General features: G+C 33.1%; 2 protein-coding genes across 3 annotated transcripts in view; one reads left to right on the top strand and one right to left on the bottom strand.

The window, feature by feature from the left end:
- Positions 1 to 21,265, bottom strand: part of LOC111046895 (cytochrome b5) — a 105,096-nt gene that overhangs the window by 42,380 nt on the left and 41,451 nt on the right. The gene's annotated exons all lie outside the window — the stretch shown is intronic.
- The window catches only part of LOC111051129 (junctophilin-1), a 98,559-nt gene continuing 97,883 nt past the window's right edge, over positions 20,590 to 21,265 (top strand). The window contains exon 1 of one of the 2 annotated variants that reach the window (XM_022337558.2): positions 20,590 to 21,041. In XM_022337558.2, the coding sequence (XP_022193250.2) occupies positions 20,800 to 21,041 (242 nt within the window). In that variant the 5' untranslated portion in view covers positions 20,590 to 20,799. The remainder of the gene's footprint in view (positions 21,042 to 21,265) is intronic. The other variant, XM_039424010.1, reaches the window with a different exon arrangement.

Raw genomic sequence — 21,265 nt, 5'->3', positions numbered from 1 at the left:
CCCTTGTTTGGATTTGTAAGAATCTTTTTTACAATTTTCAGCTTCAATTATTGTGATTCTTAGTTCCATTCCCTTGTTTGGTTTTGTAAAAATTTTTATCATGAATGTTAACGTTTGGCAATTCCAAGCCTTTTTTACAAACTCTAGTTGATCAATTCAATTTTAACAGCCTCAATCAATTTAATTTTAAAGTTAACTTTAACTTCACATTGATTGGTGATTGCTCAAATTGATTGTTATGACCAGAATGTATTGTAACTTACCGTACCGTACTTGCTCACATGTAAAAAACATCACATTTTTAAGTGTAGATATTAATTTTTTGGAATGTCATCAATTGAATTATTATTGTCATTCATTTTTGACTCAATATATGTTTACTTGCACTTCTAGAACTTTTGTATGTTCAAGTTTTATCTTGCACCAATCTTTGATTTATCAAAATATAATCTTGTATGATTATAAACCGATTGTTCTCATTTGGCATTGACCTTTCCTAGTATTCAGATATTAATTAATTTTCCCTAAGCTATCTAGCTACCAGTAACTTTAATGATCGTTTTGCATTCAATTTCTGATCAATTTTGAATGTACAACAATCATTTGAAACTTTATGTATGATTGGGTTCATATTATATGATTTGAATAATAGAAACTTTGATCATTTAATAGCAGAAAATAAAACAGAAATTTTTCATCATACCGGTAGCAGAAAAATTAAACATAACCTTTCTCAAACACAGTCGCAACCTTAGACCAGTTATAGAATAGACACGCTGGGAAGTCTAGCCTCTGAAGCCAAAATCTACTGCCAAATTCACCCACCTTGACGTCACGCATCGTATTGAAAACTTTCAGATCGTGTCTATTTCAGATTCATGGTGTTTTTAGGTTATTTCTAGCTACGGGCAAAACCGATATCTGTTAATAAATGATGTGTTATGTGATATCGGCTTCAAAGCTATAATGTTTTTTGAAAATAATAAGGTACGGTAGCCTACAAAACTAATTTATTGTCATGCTGCAATGAGTTCAATTACATCATAACCAAGGATAATATAACAGTTACAACTTACAATATTTATGTGTATAAATTACTTACACATGAAAAGATATTCCACTTTTTTTCCTGAAAATTTCAGTGCAATTATATGCTGGGCAGGAGATTACCTGCTATGGAAGACAAGCTATGTTTAAGCCTAGGTTTCTCTGAACCATGCAGCGTCATTGCGTGATGCGGGATGCGCGATGACGTAATCACGCTAGTCTGCTGCAGCTATTGGTAAGGAAGTGTTTTCTCTGACTTCTCGCGCGCAATTTTCTGTGATTCCCGCCAATTCAGCAATGCGTGATCCCTTTGCGCGACACACTCAAGTCTGGGATCCCAGACTTTTGCATGGCAAGCAGTAGTTATTTGCCAGAAGTCGCCATTCCACCTCCTTCATTCCACCATCTACTAGTGATAAGACGTGTTGTTAACAGTGGCGTATCCAGAAAAAAATCATGGGGGAATCATAACATTGATGTAGGAAGAACCTAAACTTTTGAGGGTCACCCGGGGGGCATGGGGGTATTGAATATCCTCCACAAAAAGTGGGCTCTCCCCCCGGAAAATGTTGATGATATAATCTTCAAATTAGTGCAATTTCCACTGAAAAAAAAAAATTCATTCAAGGTTTTTTTTGTTCAAGTTGGCCTAAATCTTCTGCATTATTTCGAAATATTATGTTTTTCTTTTACTGTTATGCAAATCTCACCAGCGGGCGAAGATTTTCTTTTTCCTGGTGATGCCTGGATTTTATATTTTATTTTAATTGAATAAAATTAAATATATGTATGAATAATTATGTTTATTTAATATATATTTTCAATGATATGTCATATTATAAAGAGTTTGTAATATTCCTAGAAATATTCCAATTGGCTATAAATTAAATTAAAATTTAAATTATTATTTCGATTTCCCTTTGAAAATGTCATAGGCCTATGATTCTTCTATTGAATAACAAATAGAATGGAATGGAATTTCACTAGTAATCCAATTGTTTCAAAAATAATAATGTTTTAGTAACCCGAATAGGCCAACTCATTAATAGATAGCAAACTATAATTTCAGCTCAAATTTTTATACATACTTCAACACCATAGGCTTAGTTTCAACTTCATTCATTCACTATTTTTACAATTTTTCATAATTTTGTCAAATTTCACAATACATCCCCATATCCCCCCTGGATACGACACTGGTTATTATATAATACAACTGTAACTATGGAATCCAATGTTGCATTGAATCCAAATGAATCCAATAGCATTGTCAATACACCAAACCAAACAGCCAAATCAGCCTTTAGCCGTTTTCACACCGATATCTCGCTGACACAACAAGACAGGACAGAATTTACTCTGATGAACAGTATTAGTTTTCATTTACAAAATTCATAAGTGGTTTTTCTTCATTATCCTCTTCGTCCAGCAACAAAACTACACCAACGTGTCATACATCTATGCTTTCTATGACTGAAAAATATGATCGCATGCTGCAAGGTAGGTGCTAGAGAAAACACCAGCTTTTTTTATCACGCACGCGTGATTTCCGCGTATCACTGATGACGCATCACGCAATAACTGTGTGGTTCCACAGAGAAGAGGACAGAGAACTCATCTAATGTTTCGCTAAATGGGTGACCAGCAGTGATGAGTGGGTGTGGAGGGGGGTAAAGTGGGTGACTAACAGTTAGTTCTTCAACTCGCTACGAGAGATCAGTACCATCGACAGGCCTTCCCCGCTAATTCAGAAATCCCCCACCAACAGTTGTAGTACTCTGTCACCTCCTCCCCTTGCTCGGCTATTGTCATTCCACATCCACATTCAACAAAATAAAAACAAGTCACGATTGGCAATTATCCAATATTACTAGTAGATGATCGGCTTGCTCCGCTCTGCTGTCTTTTCAATTTTATGAAGCACACACTAGTACAGTAACTTCTCAGAGAGGAGAAAGGAAAATATATTTTCTGTGTGATACTACAGTACTCCATAATTTCCCTCTCAGTATTATCTCATGCTGCTGATATCAACATAAAAGCTGTTGTTCCTTTTCCAATATAGGTAATTCATAATAAGTTTGGAATTATTTTATTTCTATGAATGCATAAATAAATAAATGAATGAGTCGATTCTATTACACATTGACAAATAATCTGATAATGAGATCCTTCCAGAATAATTTTTATCAATGATTAAATTGAGGCTCCATCAATTGAACCGGTGATTTGAAAAAGGGTATAAGTCCATAAAGCCCAATTTTTCAGGAGACGCAAAAAACTCTTTATCTTCTATATTTTCATCTGGATTTTTAAACTTTACATACAAAAGTTATTAGTTGCAATAATATACATAATACTATTCAGTAACATTTTGGAAAATGAAAATATTATTATAACGAAGCCAAAGAAGCATAGAGACCAACAATATTGAACAGATCACTGGACTGACTAAACTGAAAAGAAAATGTGAGTGTAGAAAGATGGCTGGGAAATAAATAAAGATTTCAAACTACAAATCTTTAGATGGCCGACGTAGACGACAACAGTAATCAGCTGACTGCAAACAGCCGTGTTGACTGTAAAAACGATACTAGTCCTGGACTGATACCCTTCTTCAAATCAATGTAGAATATGAATGGCTATAACTTCCGTTTGGTTCTATGGACTAATATCCTTTTTACACTAATCGAAAGGTCTATCTTAATGGAACAAAATGGCTATAATAACTCATTTTGACAAAAAATTGGACTAATACCCTTTTTACAATCAGAGGTTCAATTATTGTTTTACTTTTTTTTCAATTCAAAGTGAAACTTCAAATCAAATAATTTATTATCAAATCACCATACCATCTAGTCATATGATTAGTCCATTAATAAAAATTAAAGTCAAATAAAATTATTCTTTATATCTTCTGGATTAATTGTAACTTACTGGAAACTGGGTATACAGAAAAAAATATTTCATGCTTTTTTCTATTTGACTACTTGCTAGACAGCCATATTTATTTCTGAGTACAAAATTCATAAACTCAAATAATGAATAGATCACGAAGAAAACAGAAACCTCCATAATTTATTTCCTTTCAATAATATATTTCAAAGTAAAGAAATATAAAGTAATAAATTTGTTGACAGTGTGTGATATAATATATCCCAGAATTAAAATTCAATTTAATTCAATGGAATTGACGAGTGCAAATTATATAAAAATCTGCATAATAATAATTTACACATTCTATGAAACTTATTAGTAATAGGCTATATCAAATAATAAATAGTCTATTATTTTTGCAATTACTATAACCTACTATTAGCTATCACTATATGAAAAATTACTAATAACTACTGATACTATTCTAGCATATTATGATAATATACGGTTAAAAGAATTTATCTTTTTTCTATCTGTATGAACTTGTGACCCCCGTGGTTCAGAGAACTCGCTCAAGAACTGTTTTGCATTGTAATCTTTAAAACCCTCAACTTTTGATTATACAGAGTTTATGAAAATTAATAAAGCTGCTAAATATTTCTCTTACAATAATAATTTGACAGCAGTTTCCATTGGGAATGTTATTTGAAATGAAAAGTTACTCTAAAAATATTACTCTGTTGCTTCAACATCTTTGACACTCATATGGATCCAAAATCATTTTTTTAAATGTTTGATACATGATTTCGATACATAGTTCCAAGAGAAAATAAATAGCCAAAACCGCAAATTGATAATTATATCAACCCATATCATTTTGTTGATACAAAAGTTGTAAAGTATAAAGAACCAGCTAAAATCATATGTCAGCGTGTGTGATAGCTCCCAAATCAACATTAGTAGACAGTCTACTAACTTTGCTCCCAAATAACCTCAGATGATGTTACGAATGAATGAATGGAAAAACTGTAGTAATTGCATGCAAAGAATTCTTCAGCTGACCAAATGATAGATCATAACAATTTTTTTCTTATGCACTTTCAATGTTATTTTTATATCCTGAAAAAGGACGAAAGAGTGAGTCAATTTGTTGTCCAACGAACTTGACCTGTAAAAGGGTTCGGAGAATACGTGTTCATAATTTGAGAAGATTGATCAATTCTTTCTAAAGTTATTGTAGAACACACAAACAGACGGACAACGACTTTGTCCTTCAGTAAGTCAAAAGTTAAAACTCATGCTAGTTCAATAATTAGTCTATACAAAACCACTATAAATGAACAAAATATATTTACTAAGCTTAATTTATAATGAATACCAATAGAATATATGAGCCCAAAGTTAAACAATAATATTCAACATTCCACAATAACATCTATATTCCCAACAAGAATAGAAAATACTTCGAAATTCATCAGTCCTTCAATGTTACGAAAAGCAATACTATGAAAATGAAAATACAGTTGAACCTCTGTATAACGAAGTCGATTATCCCGAGAAAAAATTCGCTGCTGAGAGGTATTCGTTATTGAGAGGTTCTGTCAAGAAAACTGCCACGATCCTATGGATCTTATATCGTATCACGGCGGTAAATAAATGAATATGGTACATAAAACATATCATCGCAAACGTAGGTAGGGTACCTATTAGGCCAATATTAATATAAAAATTTAAAATTTATGCTGTTGAAAAAAAATGTTTCTTTAATATTGTAGAATCTAATAAGTAAACTCACCAATTTATTTCCAGAAAGCTTGATTTGTACTATTAGTAGAGCTTAATCAAAGTACATACTCTGTAGCAATATTTTTCAACTTTTTACACTACTATTAGATGGAACGCAAAATATGGTTAACTACACTATAAATACTAGTCTATAATAACTCAAATTTCCTATTTTTTTGTTTTATATTTGAAAAAGTGAGTAATATCGGTTGGATTTTGCATTCGAATAAAACATCATGTTCGATAAACGACTCACATCTATTCAAACAGTCGGACATGTCTGGTACACTATTTTTCAGTTTTAATCCTCGCCTGATAATTTTGAAAGCCTCTAGAACTTCTTGATCTGGCGTATTCTTTTCCTCAGGTTCGTCACAGTCATCATCATCATCATCATAGTCAGTTCAAAGAATTGCGAATGTGTGACAAAAGCAAGAATGGGAAAGTCCAGTCGTTCACCTGCCTGGTCTACAATAATGACAAGCTCTTGGAATTCAATTTCCGACATGTGTTTCACCCTCTATTGACTGTCTACCACCCTATCTTCTTCCTACCTGAATTGCCATTATTTTAAGTCTATGACCTTTCTGCTGAAACTAAAGAATTCCTTGAAAATGACCGTCTGCTTCCTATACACACTGCACTTTGTATGTGGAAGTCAAGAGAAAACTTTGTTGTTGAGAGGTCCGAAATTCGTTAAATAGAGGTAAATAAGCAGCAAAAACTCTAAAATGTCATGGGACCAGGTAAAAATTCGTTGTGTAGAGGATTTCGTTAGGTGGAGGTTTGTTATAGAGAGGTTCGTATTATTAGTTTGTTCAATATCCTACAGTTTATAATAGACAGGCCCTTATTGACAATTACTTGCGAATAGCTCCTCGAATAACAATGTTTTGAAATACTATTGTTCACGTAGGCTTCAGCAACACCTTTCTGCAAGAAGGGCATTGGCAGATGTGCGTGTGTCAAACTGGTTGGAATCTACAATCTACAAATTGACACCCTGGCTCACTAGAGCAACTGTTCAAAGGTAGTTTACAAAGAATAGCTGTCACGAAAGGCAATTCATTCATTTTAAACAAAGACAGCTCATTATTTGTCCGTTGCAGTTGAGAGCGGATTGGAATGTCAACATACAATACGATAAACAATATAAAACTTAAATTTCGTATTAGGTGGATAAAACAATTCTTTTAGACTCAGTATGAGAAGCAGAAGGTGATATAATTGAAAAAATAAAATATCCCTAATTCCAGGTGCTAAAAATTTTATTGTCTAGGCCTACTAGGAGTGGATGCGTTTGTAATCGTGTTATCATGGTTCACTGCGGTTATCCTACAAAACTTGTCCTGCACACTCGCACAAGCGCCAATTACAGAGCGGAGGTGCTCAATTAATTAAATTATTAATTAATTAATTCACACCTAATTTACTAAATTATTAATAAATTATTTATAATCAATTAATTAAATTGAGGTGACATGGTCAATCACTTTATTATACAATTTTCGTTTGGAAAACTATTTATAATCCTTGAAGATAACAGTAAATCTTTTAATTACCATTGTATCATAAAATCAGGAAACGGGTATTCTACTTTATATGGTTATGAAATGTTTCATAACTATTAGTTCAGAGAACAGTAGAACTCGCTACACTCACTAACATTAAATTTATACTCACACACGTCTGCCTATTCACACACAAACACACATACAAATTGGATTTAGAGTATGATGATATATGCAATAGGATCGGTGGAGAACGCTGAGAAATATAAGTTCTCTACCCTTTTGAGCTTAGAAGCACGATTAGAAAGATAAAAAATCTTACAAATGGACGAACGCTGATTGACTTGAAACTCGAATTCGCTTCGCTCATTCAATAAATATACCTCAATCTGGTCTCCAACCCATTCCAGCATATTGCAATTCCAAACAAAAACCTAACCCCCTAAGCTACCCAACTCCAATTTTTCAACACAAAAATCTGTAACATCAACATGCATGAGCATAACGCCCACACAGCCGCACACAATCATGAATGTTCTATTCTATCTGGTACGATTTGTAAGGTGAAAAAACATACTGTAATACCTATATCACGATGAATATTAAATCACTTATTTGAAATATGAAAATATAAAGATAAAACTAAGTGAAAAACATCAGTAAACAACAATATTTACAAAAAATATGCACATACTCTATCACTACGCTTGGCCCGTGATGGAAAAGCTTCCTTCTGACTTGAACGGTCTTTGGCCAAACCAAAAACCTATAAACCCCATAACCTACCCAACTCTAATTTTTCAACACAAAAATCTATAACATGCATGTGTATAATAACCATACAGCCGCACATAATCATGAATATGTTTGCAATGTTCTATTCTATCCAATACGATTTGTAAGGTCAAAAACATAATATACTATTATGATAAATATGAAGTATTGAATTACTTATTTAAAAAATGAAAATATAAAGATTGAAAACACAATAAAAAAATATTTACAAAAAATGCACATAATCTATCACTAGGGATGGAAAAACTTCCTTCTGACTTGAACAGTCTTTGGCCAAACTAAAAACCCTAACACCCTAACCTACCCAACTCTAATTTTCCAACATTGAAATCTATAACATGCATGAGTATACCACACAGCCGAACACATCATGAATGTTTTTGCAATGTTCTATTCTATCTAGTACTACTGTATTTGTAAGGTCGAAAAAACATAATACCTATTATTACGATGAATATGGAGTATTGAATTACTTATTCGAAATATGAAAATATAAAGATCAAACTATTTGAGTGAAAAACATCAATAAACAAAAATATTTACAAGAAAGATGTACATAAATTCATCACTAGGGATAGCCCTTAATGGAAAAGCTTTCTTCTAACTTGAACGGTCTTTGGCAGGGTGCGAATTCTCATTTTCAACTCATAGTTTAGTTTTATATGGATCAGTTCTGTTTATCTACACAAAATTGTTATGAGTAGAACACTCCCTGAACCAATTCGGAAAACCTCCATCTATTGCGGCCATACACATATCAAGAATTGTTTTCTTGACTTTTTGCTTATGAATTACATGATCTATCTCCTTTTCGAAGATAGTTAGACATATGTCAATAACTGATCTGAATTCTTCTGAAGGAACCTTCAGACCTCCAAAATCAGTCGCAATTTTTGAATCATATGCCTTGAAGTAGACGAATAGTTCGTCACTGCGTTCCAGTACGGTGTTCTCCTTGCACATATATTTTGCACAAACAGCACAGTCAAACTTTTTTTGCACATAATGTATCACTACTCCACTCAGGTATGTAACCGCACTGGCTCTTAAAACCGAATCTCCCTCATCGTATTGGGTAGTTTTGACGTAGATGGTGGATTTGGCATCTTTAACATCATGAATTGATTAGCAGATTCAGCCGTTAGCAGTTTAGCAGTTTCTTCTAAAAGGTCATGAAGATTATTTCAAAATCGATTTACGATTTTAGTTTTGCTCTTTATTGCTCTACTTATAATTTTGTATTATATCAAGCAAAGGAAATACATTTACGACAAAAATACACATACATAATAACAGGGGTGGGTAAATCTTTTTAAAGAGTATCAATCAATTTCCTCCTTATAATATACAATGAAACTGGATGTTATTTTACTGAATGCTAAGAAGATTATAACTCTTATAAGTTTATAATGAGAGAAATTCATTGAATTTTCAAATTACTCCCTCTTCCCCAATCTCCCGCTAGACGGCTAGACGTCAGTTTTGACATCATTTATTAAAATCATTTTAGAACAATAATAGAGAAATATAATGCTGCATTAAAAAACACCTCAAGAACATGTCATGATTAAAATTATTCCATGCTCTTTCTCAATTTTTAAGTTCAAAATCGCAATATTATGGATTAAATTGAATTGATTTAAATTTTTTCAATTATTGAATTGAAGTACATAAGGTAATAAAGTTTGGTTTATATTACATTTTTATAATGGACAACAGTTTATCTGGCTACTCATTCACTTATTGTTTTCTAGTTCTTGTTGATTAGAAATAAAAATTAATCCTCTTTGTCACTGGAGACGCAGCATTCATGCGATCTGGAGAGTTGAGAGTAGCAAGTGATTAGAAAAGAAAAATGAATGTCTAGTCTATGTATTATTAGCAAAACAATGACATGCATGCATGCCTCAAGCCATAAATCCTGTCAGCAGTTGTTTTGTTGGGGGGAGAGAGTGGTGTGAAGTGGTTTTTCTTCATTATCCTCTTCGTCCAGCAACAAAACTACACCAACGTGTCATACATCTATGCTTTCTATGACTGAAAATATGATCGCATGCTGCAAGGTAGGTGCTAGAGAAAACACCAGCTTTTTTTATCACGCACGCGTGATTTCCGCGTATCACTGATGACGCATCACGCAATAACTGTGTGGTTCAGAGAAACCTAGGCTTGTTATATACACAGTAATACAATATAACAACAATATACACAGACCACCTGTCCCACTGCCTGACAGAAGTACAAGTAGTTGCGCCAACGCAGTACCGACCAGCTACGTTATCACCGGCTTTGGAGGAGCAGTCGCAGCGTACCCTGCATCTAGGCAACCAGCGCTCGCACTCAGCGATTGCTCGAATTGCCGAGTGACCGTCCGTTCATCTACCCGAAACTGCGATACAACATCTAAAAGCAACGGACAGCATACGCCAACTACAGCATATGATCAGCACATACAGCCTGCAAATGAAGTACTGCATTCAACTGAAGTCTCAACTACCGCAGCTATTTCACTCAGTTCAAACTATGCAGACTCTCTACTTCGACCTGAGGCAAAAATCTTCATCCCACATGGAACTACAACTGTGGATTTGACCAGATCTGAACCAGGTCAAATAAGGGGGCTAGTTCACATCAATGATCAAGAAATTAGAATTGAAGTTTCAACTGACTGCCATGACAGAGAAAGGGAAGATGTCAGCCCACCTGATGCAGATAATAAATGGTCATGTGATAGTGACATTATGCCTTTTCGATGCCACCACAACAATGACTTATCAGTAAAAGAGAAAATGGTAGAGCTATATCCAGCCAACTATGACCTTCCTTCACCAATACTTGAACCATCCATCCAGTCATCTAGTGGAGATTCTTCAAGCAACAACCTTCCACTGTCACAACCACAGAACATGCATAAAACTTCACATGAACCTCATCACAACCATCCTATTCAGCATCAACCCAGGAAGAAAATTCTGCCTCACTGCAAAAACAAACGGAAGAAACTGATATTCCACCAGTGCAGCCCAGGCAGACAAAAGAAAGAATCTGGCAGTGATACCGAATCCAGGACAATGTCTCTACCGGATGTCAGCAAGCCACTACCGGATTGGGACCAAAAGAAAGTGGAACAGCGACAAGGAGACCCACCCTGGCAGAAAATGATCACTACCATTTCGGCAATTATCATACAACACATGCTCATCATTTCAAGGTTGCAAAAACTAAGGCTGCAACCTGGAGTCAAACTTGGATGGGGACTGTCATCACCTGTGGTAATAAAATTTCAACATGTGAAATCCAGCATGCCTAAGAATTCACAATGGACCTACCCACCCCAACCAACTTTGATGAGTGGAAAGAAATTCCACTTGATCAAGCCAGGTAGGCATAAGCAATGGCTTACCAGACAGAGGAGATTCCATTTTGTTTGGCCCAGTAGAAACAAAGGTCTCATAAAATACCCCAGATGTTGGAAACAATTGATGAAACCGGAAAGAAATTTGTCATTGAATCAGAGATTGCCATTATTTTCAGTGAACAATTGAATTATGTCAGATCAGACTCTCATGTCTGCCATGGAAACCGTGAACCATGCAATTTGTGATGCAGTAGGGCCATTCGGTGATAGAAGAAAACAGCCGAATTCCCTATTTATATGTTCTAAATGTATGTTATCTGTGATTATTAAGAATGTTAAAAAAACAAATAAGCCAAATGTATAATATTGTTATTATATTATAAGGAAATGCTAAGAATTAGGTTGAGAGAATTATATATTAAAAAATTATTATGAAATGCTGAAATACCAAATGAGAATCAGATTGAATGGAATATTCGAGAGAACTATATGTAATATTATTATGTTATAAATTATTATGAAATGTTGAGATATTTTGTTGAAATCTATTGAAAGAATATTCTATGAAAACTGTTATACAATTATTATGTTGAAATTGAATAGGATTTATATATTATTGAATGAATGTGATTTATTGTACAATTTTTAAAGGCCTGGTATATGATTAATCAAAAGTCTTATTGAAATAATATTATTATGAATCGAATAGATGAATGTGAGGATATGAAGAAATTTTTGTAATAACATTCAACAAATATGAATATATTTATGTGATATCATTGAAATGTGTCATAAATTGTATAATGAAACAAATTATATTAGATTATATTAAAAAAGGAATATTGTTATGTGATTGAAAGAAATTGTAATTTATATTTTGTACTTGAGCAAATGTATTATGAGAATTATATTGTCATGATAAGATTGAGCAAGAAAAAAATGAATAAATAAAAAAGAAACAAACAAAACAGAAAAAAAAACAAATTAAAAAAACATAATAACAAAAAAAGGGAAACTAAGAAAAAGGAAATTAAAAATAAGAAACTGAAAAAAAAACAATAAAGAAATACAAAGGCTCACACAATAATATCTATGATTTATTAAAATACTGTATAATAATTCAAAGTTATATGAAATGATTGTAAACTAGAGATAAGGCATTAAGGTATATCTGTTATAAATATTGAATGGTAAAATAATGTTTATTGTTTCTCTTAAATTGTATGTTATAATATTTTTGGGACTTATCATGAATGTATAATAATGAAAATGTATCTCTCAGGGAAGATTTAGAAACCTGCAAATGCAACTTTTCAAATTTTGGGGGCTTTTTGTAATGATCCATTTTCATAAATATAGAAATATTGTCCAATTTTTAAAACAAATTCATTCCAACCCTGCTATCTGCCAACTAACTGATAAGGCAGCTCTAGCCAAGCTATATGAGATAATGGTACAAACAACTTAGGCACCTCTATCCTCTTTCCCGTTCCTTACTGGCATAGTGATAAGCAGGACAGTGCAAGAGACAGATCGGCAGTGAGGGGAAAAAAGACAGTGCGGTTACAAAGTTCACAGTGAACGGTGCAATCCCGAAAGTTGCAGTGTCAAGCTGTGTCGTCTCCTGCGTAAGGAAATTATTATTAACAGCGGTGAGTTAAATATCACATTTTATCACCGTCATTCTGCTAGTTCTAACTATATTTATCCACCTCCTAATATATTGCTCCATTCAAAATCATCCCAAAGAATATAAAATTTCCTATTTAAATTTTCTTATATTTTTTTAATAAATTTAGTTCTGATCATCAAACCCTCTTCTCTTAAAAATAAGGGCTTGCAAATTATTAATTTAGACAAAAATTAAAAAAAATCTGTTGCACATGTTCCCTAAAACAGGGACATAATTTAAAAACCCTTACAACATGGCTCACGAACAGTGACCAAAAAATTAAAATCTTTACTATATATAATTATAGATTATCAACCATCTTTTGTTGGATACTATAGTTTATTTCGACATTTGCAATGTTCTAAACACAAACTACATTTCGTGGCAAAACTTTACTTCTAATCATTAAATAAAAAATCATTCAAACATCAATAATATTTTGCTTCAATGGCAATCAATATTCATAAGTAATCATTTGCATCTATGGCAATCAGCATAATTAATCATTATTTTGCATCTATGGGATTCAACATAAGTATTCAACACAAAAAATATTATCTCATTACTGCCTCTCTAATAAGTCATAACCTTTTGGTCATTTCTTCTTTAGGCAATAATGGTTTTCCATCTCAAAAACAATCATATACCAGCAAAATTCTAATCTTCAAACCCCACTAAAGATTCCAATTATGACTCTCATTTGTTATAACTGTGAGCTATCACTCCCACAGAAACAACTGGTGAAGGAAAAAACATTTTTTACTATTGTGACTGGGTGGAGAGTTCCTAGATGTCTGTAAGGCAATGTGATAGCAGACTCTAGTATGGACCACAAAATCAAAAGTATGCAAAAGTTTTACAAATGTTTGATGTTGCAGTCTTAAGGTTTTATATCGCAAACAAGTAGGTCAGATAATCGAGTGCAGCCATATGTGGTTCACGCCCACACCTCTAAAAGAATCACACCTACTTGTTTACCAAGAATCCAAAGTATTGGACAGCAAAAAATAAAAAAATGCCAAATGGGTTAAAAGCCCAGAAGAAAACTATAACCTAATTACATATGGCTTATGGCACGATATGCAATGAAAGATGAGGAATGGGGACATAATTTGCTCTGAAAAACCTAGTTACCTACCTATATAATATGATACACAACAAAATAGACATAATTAAAATAAGTGATACATGATGAAAAAATATATCGCAAGCACACAATTATTTACACTAAAGTAGATAGATTCTATAAAATTCAAGTTTTATCAACAATTTAAAGATTAGTAGGAAAAATAAGCAACAATTTCAACTTCTCATATTATTTTAGAAGAATACTTAAAATTCACAAATTTAAATGACTATGGACGAGATTAGTTAAGATATGCATCATAAGCTCCATGGGTATGTGACCAGTTGATTCATGAAAATTGCTGTTGATGAAAAATTCGACCTTATCAATATATTTATACCAAATATTATGCTTATTTATTGGAACATAGGTTCTCAATATGCGATTTACCTCTTTCAAAGGTCTCTCACTAAGATTTGCCTGGGGATGATAAACTGAAATGTACTGTAGTATTATTTTATACCTAATCTTTCCATAGATTCTTTCCACAATCTGCTTTGAAAACAAGTACCATTATCACTGATTATATATTCAAATTTACCAAATTCATTTACATATTTTTCAACAACTTTCACTAAATTATGAGCGTTAGCCTTAACTATAGGATACAACTTTGTAAACTTAGTAAAGCCATCATAAATAATGCACATCCATTTGTATTTGCCACCTGGTAGTTCTCCATAAACATCAATGAAAAATTTGTGATGCTTTTTTCAGAAATTATGGTATGCATTTCTAATAACTTCTTCTCATTTGATGTCTTTACAAGTTGACAATACTTACAGTATCTTATAGTTTTGGTAACGAGTCTGTAACAATCTTTTTCCGGTATGTAAAAAGTATCTTCAATAAATTTACATGTTTTTGATATAGCCTACCTACATGACCTAATCTTTCATGAAACTCAACTATAATTCTTCATACAGTGCTGAAGGCACACAAACTTTCCAAAAACTATTTTTTCCAGATTTTCTAGCGAACAAAAAATCATCATTTACTTTAAAAAATTGCTTGATATTCAAATTACCTGTCTCTAACTTATCTCTTACATTTTTAACCAAACATCATCTTTTTGAATTTCTTCGATTTTCTTTACTATTTAGTACTCGGAATTCATTTGAATTTCGATTTTCTAAATTACCTTCATAATCAGTTCCAGAAATGATATCTGGCACAATGTTATCCTTTCCTGCTACAAATTCCCACTCAATATTAAAATTCTGTAATGCAAGAATCCATCTTCCCGAACGACCATGTCCTATCTTACATTTTTTAAAAAGGTCAAAGCTCTATGATCTGTACGGACAACTATTTTTTGATTACCAAAATAATTTTGAAGTTTCATTAAGCAAAATAATACAGCTAAACATTCTTTCTCACATATTGTGTAATTCAATTCAGATTTTGTTAAGCTTCTGCTAGCATATGCAATGACACAATGTTCCTTATCTTCACCTTCCTGAAATAACTCAGCTGCAATTCCTACATCACTAGCATCAGTGGCCAAAATGAAATTTTTGTTATAATCAGGATGTTTCAAGATCACACAGTCGATGAACCTATCTTTGATTTCTTGAAAGGTATCATTATCTTTTTCAGTCCAAATGAATTTATTTTTCTTGCATAGAAGATGCTTAAAACGATTTGTCAGGTATGAATAATTTTTCTGAAACTTTCTGTAAAAATTACAGAGACCTATGAATGACTGCAATTGTTTCAAATTTTGTAGAATGGGAAATTTCTGAATAGCATCTAGCTTATAGAGTCATCTGCTTCAATACCATTTTTACTTATAATAAAACCCAAATACTTTATCTTGTCTGCAATGAATTTCGATTTATTCAGTTTCAATTTCAAATTACTTTCCCTTAACTTATTGAATAATAATTCAATTCTACTGATATGTTGTTGAAGAGATAAACTAGAAATGGCAAGATCATCAATATAAGCAATAGTAAACTCACAAACCTCTTCACCTAGCATTTTGTACAAGCATTTGATAAATTCAGAAAAACTAATATTCAAACCGAATGGTAGATGTGTATATTGATAAGTCTGACCAAAAACATTGAAAGCTACATATTTTTTACTATCTTCAGTTAATTTTAGATGATTGAATCTGATTGAAACCTTAAGTGAGATCAAAACTGCTAATGTAGTTGCACTTATTGAATCGAATGAGTAGGTTATCTATTGGTTCAGTTTCTGTAAAATCTTTTATTATGTACTAACTTATATTTATCTCTCTTCCATCTAAACATAATCGAATTTCATTATTTTTTGGCTTTTTTATCACTAGGGCTCGTGTATTAAGAGCTTCCTGGTTCAATGATTTTCTGATTCAACATTTTCTTCAATTCTTTCTTAACTTGATCTCTATACTGATATGGGATCGGATAACTCTTTTTATCTAATTTCACATCATCTTTCATTTTAAGTTGACATAAATAATCTTTTGCAGATCCAGGACTATCAGAGAAAATATCTTTGTTATTTTCAAATACCTCAATTAATTGGTTTACCAATTCAGGATATTCATCACTTAGCTGTAATCTTGAATTATCAATCTGCTGATTCCATAATGTATCAAACGTTTCTTGGTTTCTTTCTATGTTAACAAGAAAAAGTCTATTGTACTTCAAGGTATCTTTTTTATAAATGCAAAACAACAATCTTTCAATGATATCATGTTTTGATTAAAATCAATAACTGCTCCAACATCTTTCAAGAAATCACAACCCACCAAAATATCTACATTTAAATCTTGAACTATAAGAAAAACTATTGGAAATTCTAACTTATCAAAGAATACCTCCAACATAATCTGTTTCTACCTTCTTATGTCGCATACCAGTAGCTACAACGATACTTACATTAGGAGCCTTACATTAGGATACTTACATTAGGAGCTGGTACTAAGTTCAACTTGAGATTGTTTTTCTTCATTCCATCAACAAGTTTCTCATTAATTACATTTACTTCAGATCCAGTGTCAATAATCATTTGGTATTTCTTATTGAAAATCTGTACTTCTATTTCTGCTAAGTCATATCCAGTAGGTGGAGTGTTCTCTTGTCCTCCAATAGTTCACTAAAAATAAAACCTACCATGTGTGGTTCTTCTTGACAAACAGTTTCAGATTTATTCATAGATTCATCTACCTGAATTTCTGGAGTATGTACTATGTTAACACTTGATTCTTTAATATGACTTTCTTGATAATTAGGTATTACTTCATTACTTAAATTTCTACAACTATTTTCTTGCATATGAATTTGACTGATTAATTCTGGCTTTCTAATTTCTAATCTGTTTGAAGTTGCAGATTCAAAATTTATTTTATTCATGTCTACAGCTATATCAAAATTTGACCTTTCCTTAACTGGGAGAACAGGGCTGTCATTTCTTAGTCCCCTTATTAGTTTAAAGGAACATTCTGTCTTGGACGATTTGCATTCATCTGATTTGAAGTTTGAGCAGGCGTAAAACCTGGCGGTGGGAAACTGAAATCTAGCTGGTAGTTGTTAGCTGGTCGATTTGAATTCACAGGTTGATAATTTCTATTATCTCTGAAATTATTCTGAAAATTTTGCTCTCTATGACCATTATTGTTTGGTCCATTTTGGTACTTTCGATTATGGAAATAATTCCTACCTCCTTGATACTGCTTATTATTATCTTGAAACATTACACCATTTGAATTCTGAAATCTATTTCTATCATCCCTATGTTCACTCTGATGAAAACTTATTGTTTTATTTTGACTTCCAGTTTGAGCATTGTTATAATCACGTTTGTCTGTTTACTTTGTAAGTGTCAGTATTGTCAAACTCATTCAACAAACAAATGAACTCATCACTACCGGAAGTCTTAATGTTACGAATAATAGCAGCTGTAGATATGGTTTCATCAAAATGACCTTTCAAAAACTTAAAAATAGTATCTTTATCTAAGGCTAGAATTAAATTCTTAGCAATATTGAAACGAGAAATATAATACTCAGTAAGATTCTTAGATAAATTTGGCCTATATTTTCCAAATCTTAAATCGTTTCTAGCAGATGATTGAATGTCGTCTGACCACATTCTAGCAATGAATTTCTCTTTAAATTCTTCAAAGCTGTTTACATCAAAACGGATGAAAATCCACCAATCACAATGAGCAAAATTCAAATTGAAATTATTTTCCAAAATACCTTAAAATTTCAACATTTAAAATTTAAACTTTGGCAAAAATAAAATTAAATATTATAAGGGGTTCAGTCTAATGCTCTCATATTGGTTGGTGTCCCGGTCGATCTCTGGCAAGCAAGTGGGCAGGTGATCCTCCCTTATTCTTTTTCGCCAATACTTCCTATTTCTAAATTTACATAAATTTGCAGAGCTGCTGCTATTGGAGGATTTCAACAAATCCCCAATGATGTAATTTGACCCTGTCAAATAGTTCGCAATACAATGACATAGTAATAAGTTATATATGAATGTATTCACACTTAAATTTGATCCCATGCAAGTTACAAATACTCATGTATATCACAATAATGATATATTTTTATAATTTTAAAAAAGACCACGTGGTGACTTTTTGAAATATAACTTAACTTATATTTCTATCGCCTACCAAATACTAGATTCTGATTGGTACATCACCAGTTTTTGTACAAAATGTGCTATTGTATTAATACGCCTAATAAAACTAGATCCCATTTCCTTTTTATTTTTATTATATTTTCATGATTTTTATTCGCTCGTATATATACAATAAATACTTATATATGTTTTTTAAACGTTCTTGTCCTTCATTTAGCATGCTAGAATCTACAAAACCCTTTTTGTCCTTGCTTTATTGAGTACTGTTTACTTGCAATTATTTTGCTAGAAAGTATCTGACTGAATTTCAGAAGTACAGCTTGACCGTTGTTGATGTTGCCGACAAGCTCTATTTACAAAGAACCTAACCTCAAATACAATATTATTATTTTTATTAAATTATTGAAAATGACTTCCATTTTGTATTGTTGCAAATAATCTTAGCCTCTATAGTCGTTATTATCTTATCTTTATTGTCAACTGATAATACAACTGATGATAAAAGTTTCTGGTTTCTTTAAATGAGACCTAATAATCCATTTCAATAAGTGAATTTTATTTGTGCCAAAATGCACCGTTATAATATTTTTTCCCAGTCTTAATGCTACCCAAGCACATTTTCATTTCTATATCATTTTTAAGGTCTTTTAAAAAAGAGAAAGATGACATTAATAAAAATGTTTAATGATACTTTTATACAAAACTGACGACTGGTTAAACTTTATCAATTATTTATTTAAACTAAAACATCAATCAGCCACGATTTTGGATGAAAGTATCATAAAACATTTTTATTGATGTCATCTTTCTTGTTTTAAAAATATCTTTAAAATGATGTTCCACACAATGGGTGTTTACATTCAAAAATTTTTGAGTTACAACCCCTCATTTCTTTAGAAACTAAAACTTCAATCAGCCGCCATTTTGGATCAAGCATCATAGAACTTTTTTATTGATGCCATCTTTCTTGTTTTAAAAAGGCCTTTAAAATGATGTACCACATGGGTGTTTACATTTAAAATATTCGAGTTACAACCCCTAAGTCACCCATACCAGTTATTGAAATACAAGCGATATAGCAAAACCCTGAAATTGTAGCGATCATCTTGTTTTCGAGGTGTTTGCCTGTGATTTCGACTTATCATCATCATGATCCTTATTATGCTAGACCTAACGAAGAAAATGAGACATCTTCCACGGCTGTTACCCAAAAATGACCACAGAGTGCCTTATTCATGACTATTCTAAGAATATTACATTAGTAAACTGTATTCAATGATTTTTTTTGTAACACAATATATTTGATTTGACTTGCAAAAATACACACTACCAACCACCATTAACCTTCTTTGTTGTTAATACGGTATTAGTTGTTGTACTTTTAGAGAATAGAACTACCTAAATATTCTATTCTCAGTCCATTTTCTGGTTCTATTGACTATCTTATTTTCATGAGATACTTCAATATTCTAAAATTGTTATTTCTATAATCATATTTTTCTCTCTTGTAGTTCTTTTTCGTGAAAGTGGGTCTTACTGTCGTAAATGACCCATGTACAAGCTTAGAGGTCATGTAGGTATCACACTCAGCAAAAAATACAATTTCGAATTCATTTTTCACACTATTATTACATTAAAATGCAACATTTCAATGTAGAGATGGAAGCACGATCTCTTGAAAATGCATAAAGAGAGAATGATGTAAAATGATTGGAGTTGGCAAGTTGAAATTGGTAATTGAGCAACCGATAGTGAAAGTAGGGTGGTGAGGGTGTTAAGAGGGGCGCAGGCGCGGTAGATGGTGCTGCCACCTGGGGTGGCGACGCCATTTTGAGCGAGGAATGCGGCGCGGCGGATGGCCAGCTGGCGAGGCGACAGACCAGCGACAGTAGCGCCGACTGGCGGCCTGAGCGAGCACTACGAGCAGCAGCACAGTCAGATGGAGGAGACGGTTCTCAGCTGATAGTGTGCGGTTGCGGTTGCGGTTGCGGTTGCGTTTGCGGTGTGTAGCGTGAGTGCGCCGAGCGAGCGATGCGGCGATGCAGCAGCAGCCAGTGAACGCGTCGCCGGCCGCGACCGGAGCGACCGGCACGGCAACTGCGGCGACCAGCCACGTGAACGGCGGACGGTTCGACTTTGATGACGGCGGCACCTACTGCGGCGGCTGGGAGGATGGCAAGGCGCACGGCCATGGCGTCTGCACGGGCCCCAAGGGCCAGGGCGCCTATTCCGGCTCCTGGCACTTCGGATTCGAGGTGTCCGGCGTCTATACCTGGCCAAGGTAACCCCATCATTCCAACCTAGGCTATAGGTTCTACTTTGACATTTTTTGATAAAATGGCATAAAATCTCTTTAAAATATAATAAAGTGCATTATAGTTTGGGGTAGCAGTTGATTCCGTGGTTACGCTTACAAGTTAAAAATCATGCGCCTACCCTCGTTTGAGGGGTGACCACTTGAAGAGCTGACTAATATTTTAGATTTTTTAGTATTCCGCATACCGT

The sequence above is a fragment of the Nilaparvata lugens genome, chromosome 3 (genome assembly GCF_014356525.2).
Source record: "Nilaparvata lugens isolate BPH chromosome 3, ASM1435652v1, whole genome shotgun sequence".
NCBI classification, from domain to species: Eukaryota; Metazoa; Arthropoda; class Insecta; order Hemiptera; family Delphacidae; genus Nilaparvata; species Nilaparvata lugens.
The sequence above is the reverse complement of the archived record's forward strand: the minus strand, read 5'-3'. Positions and strand labels throughout refer to the sequence as shown.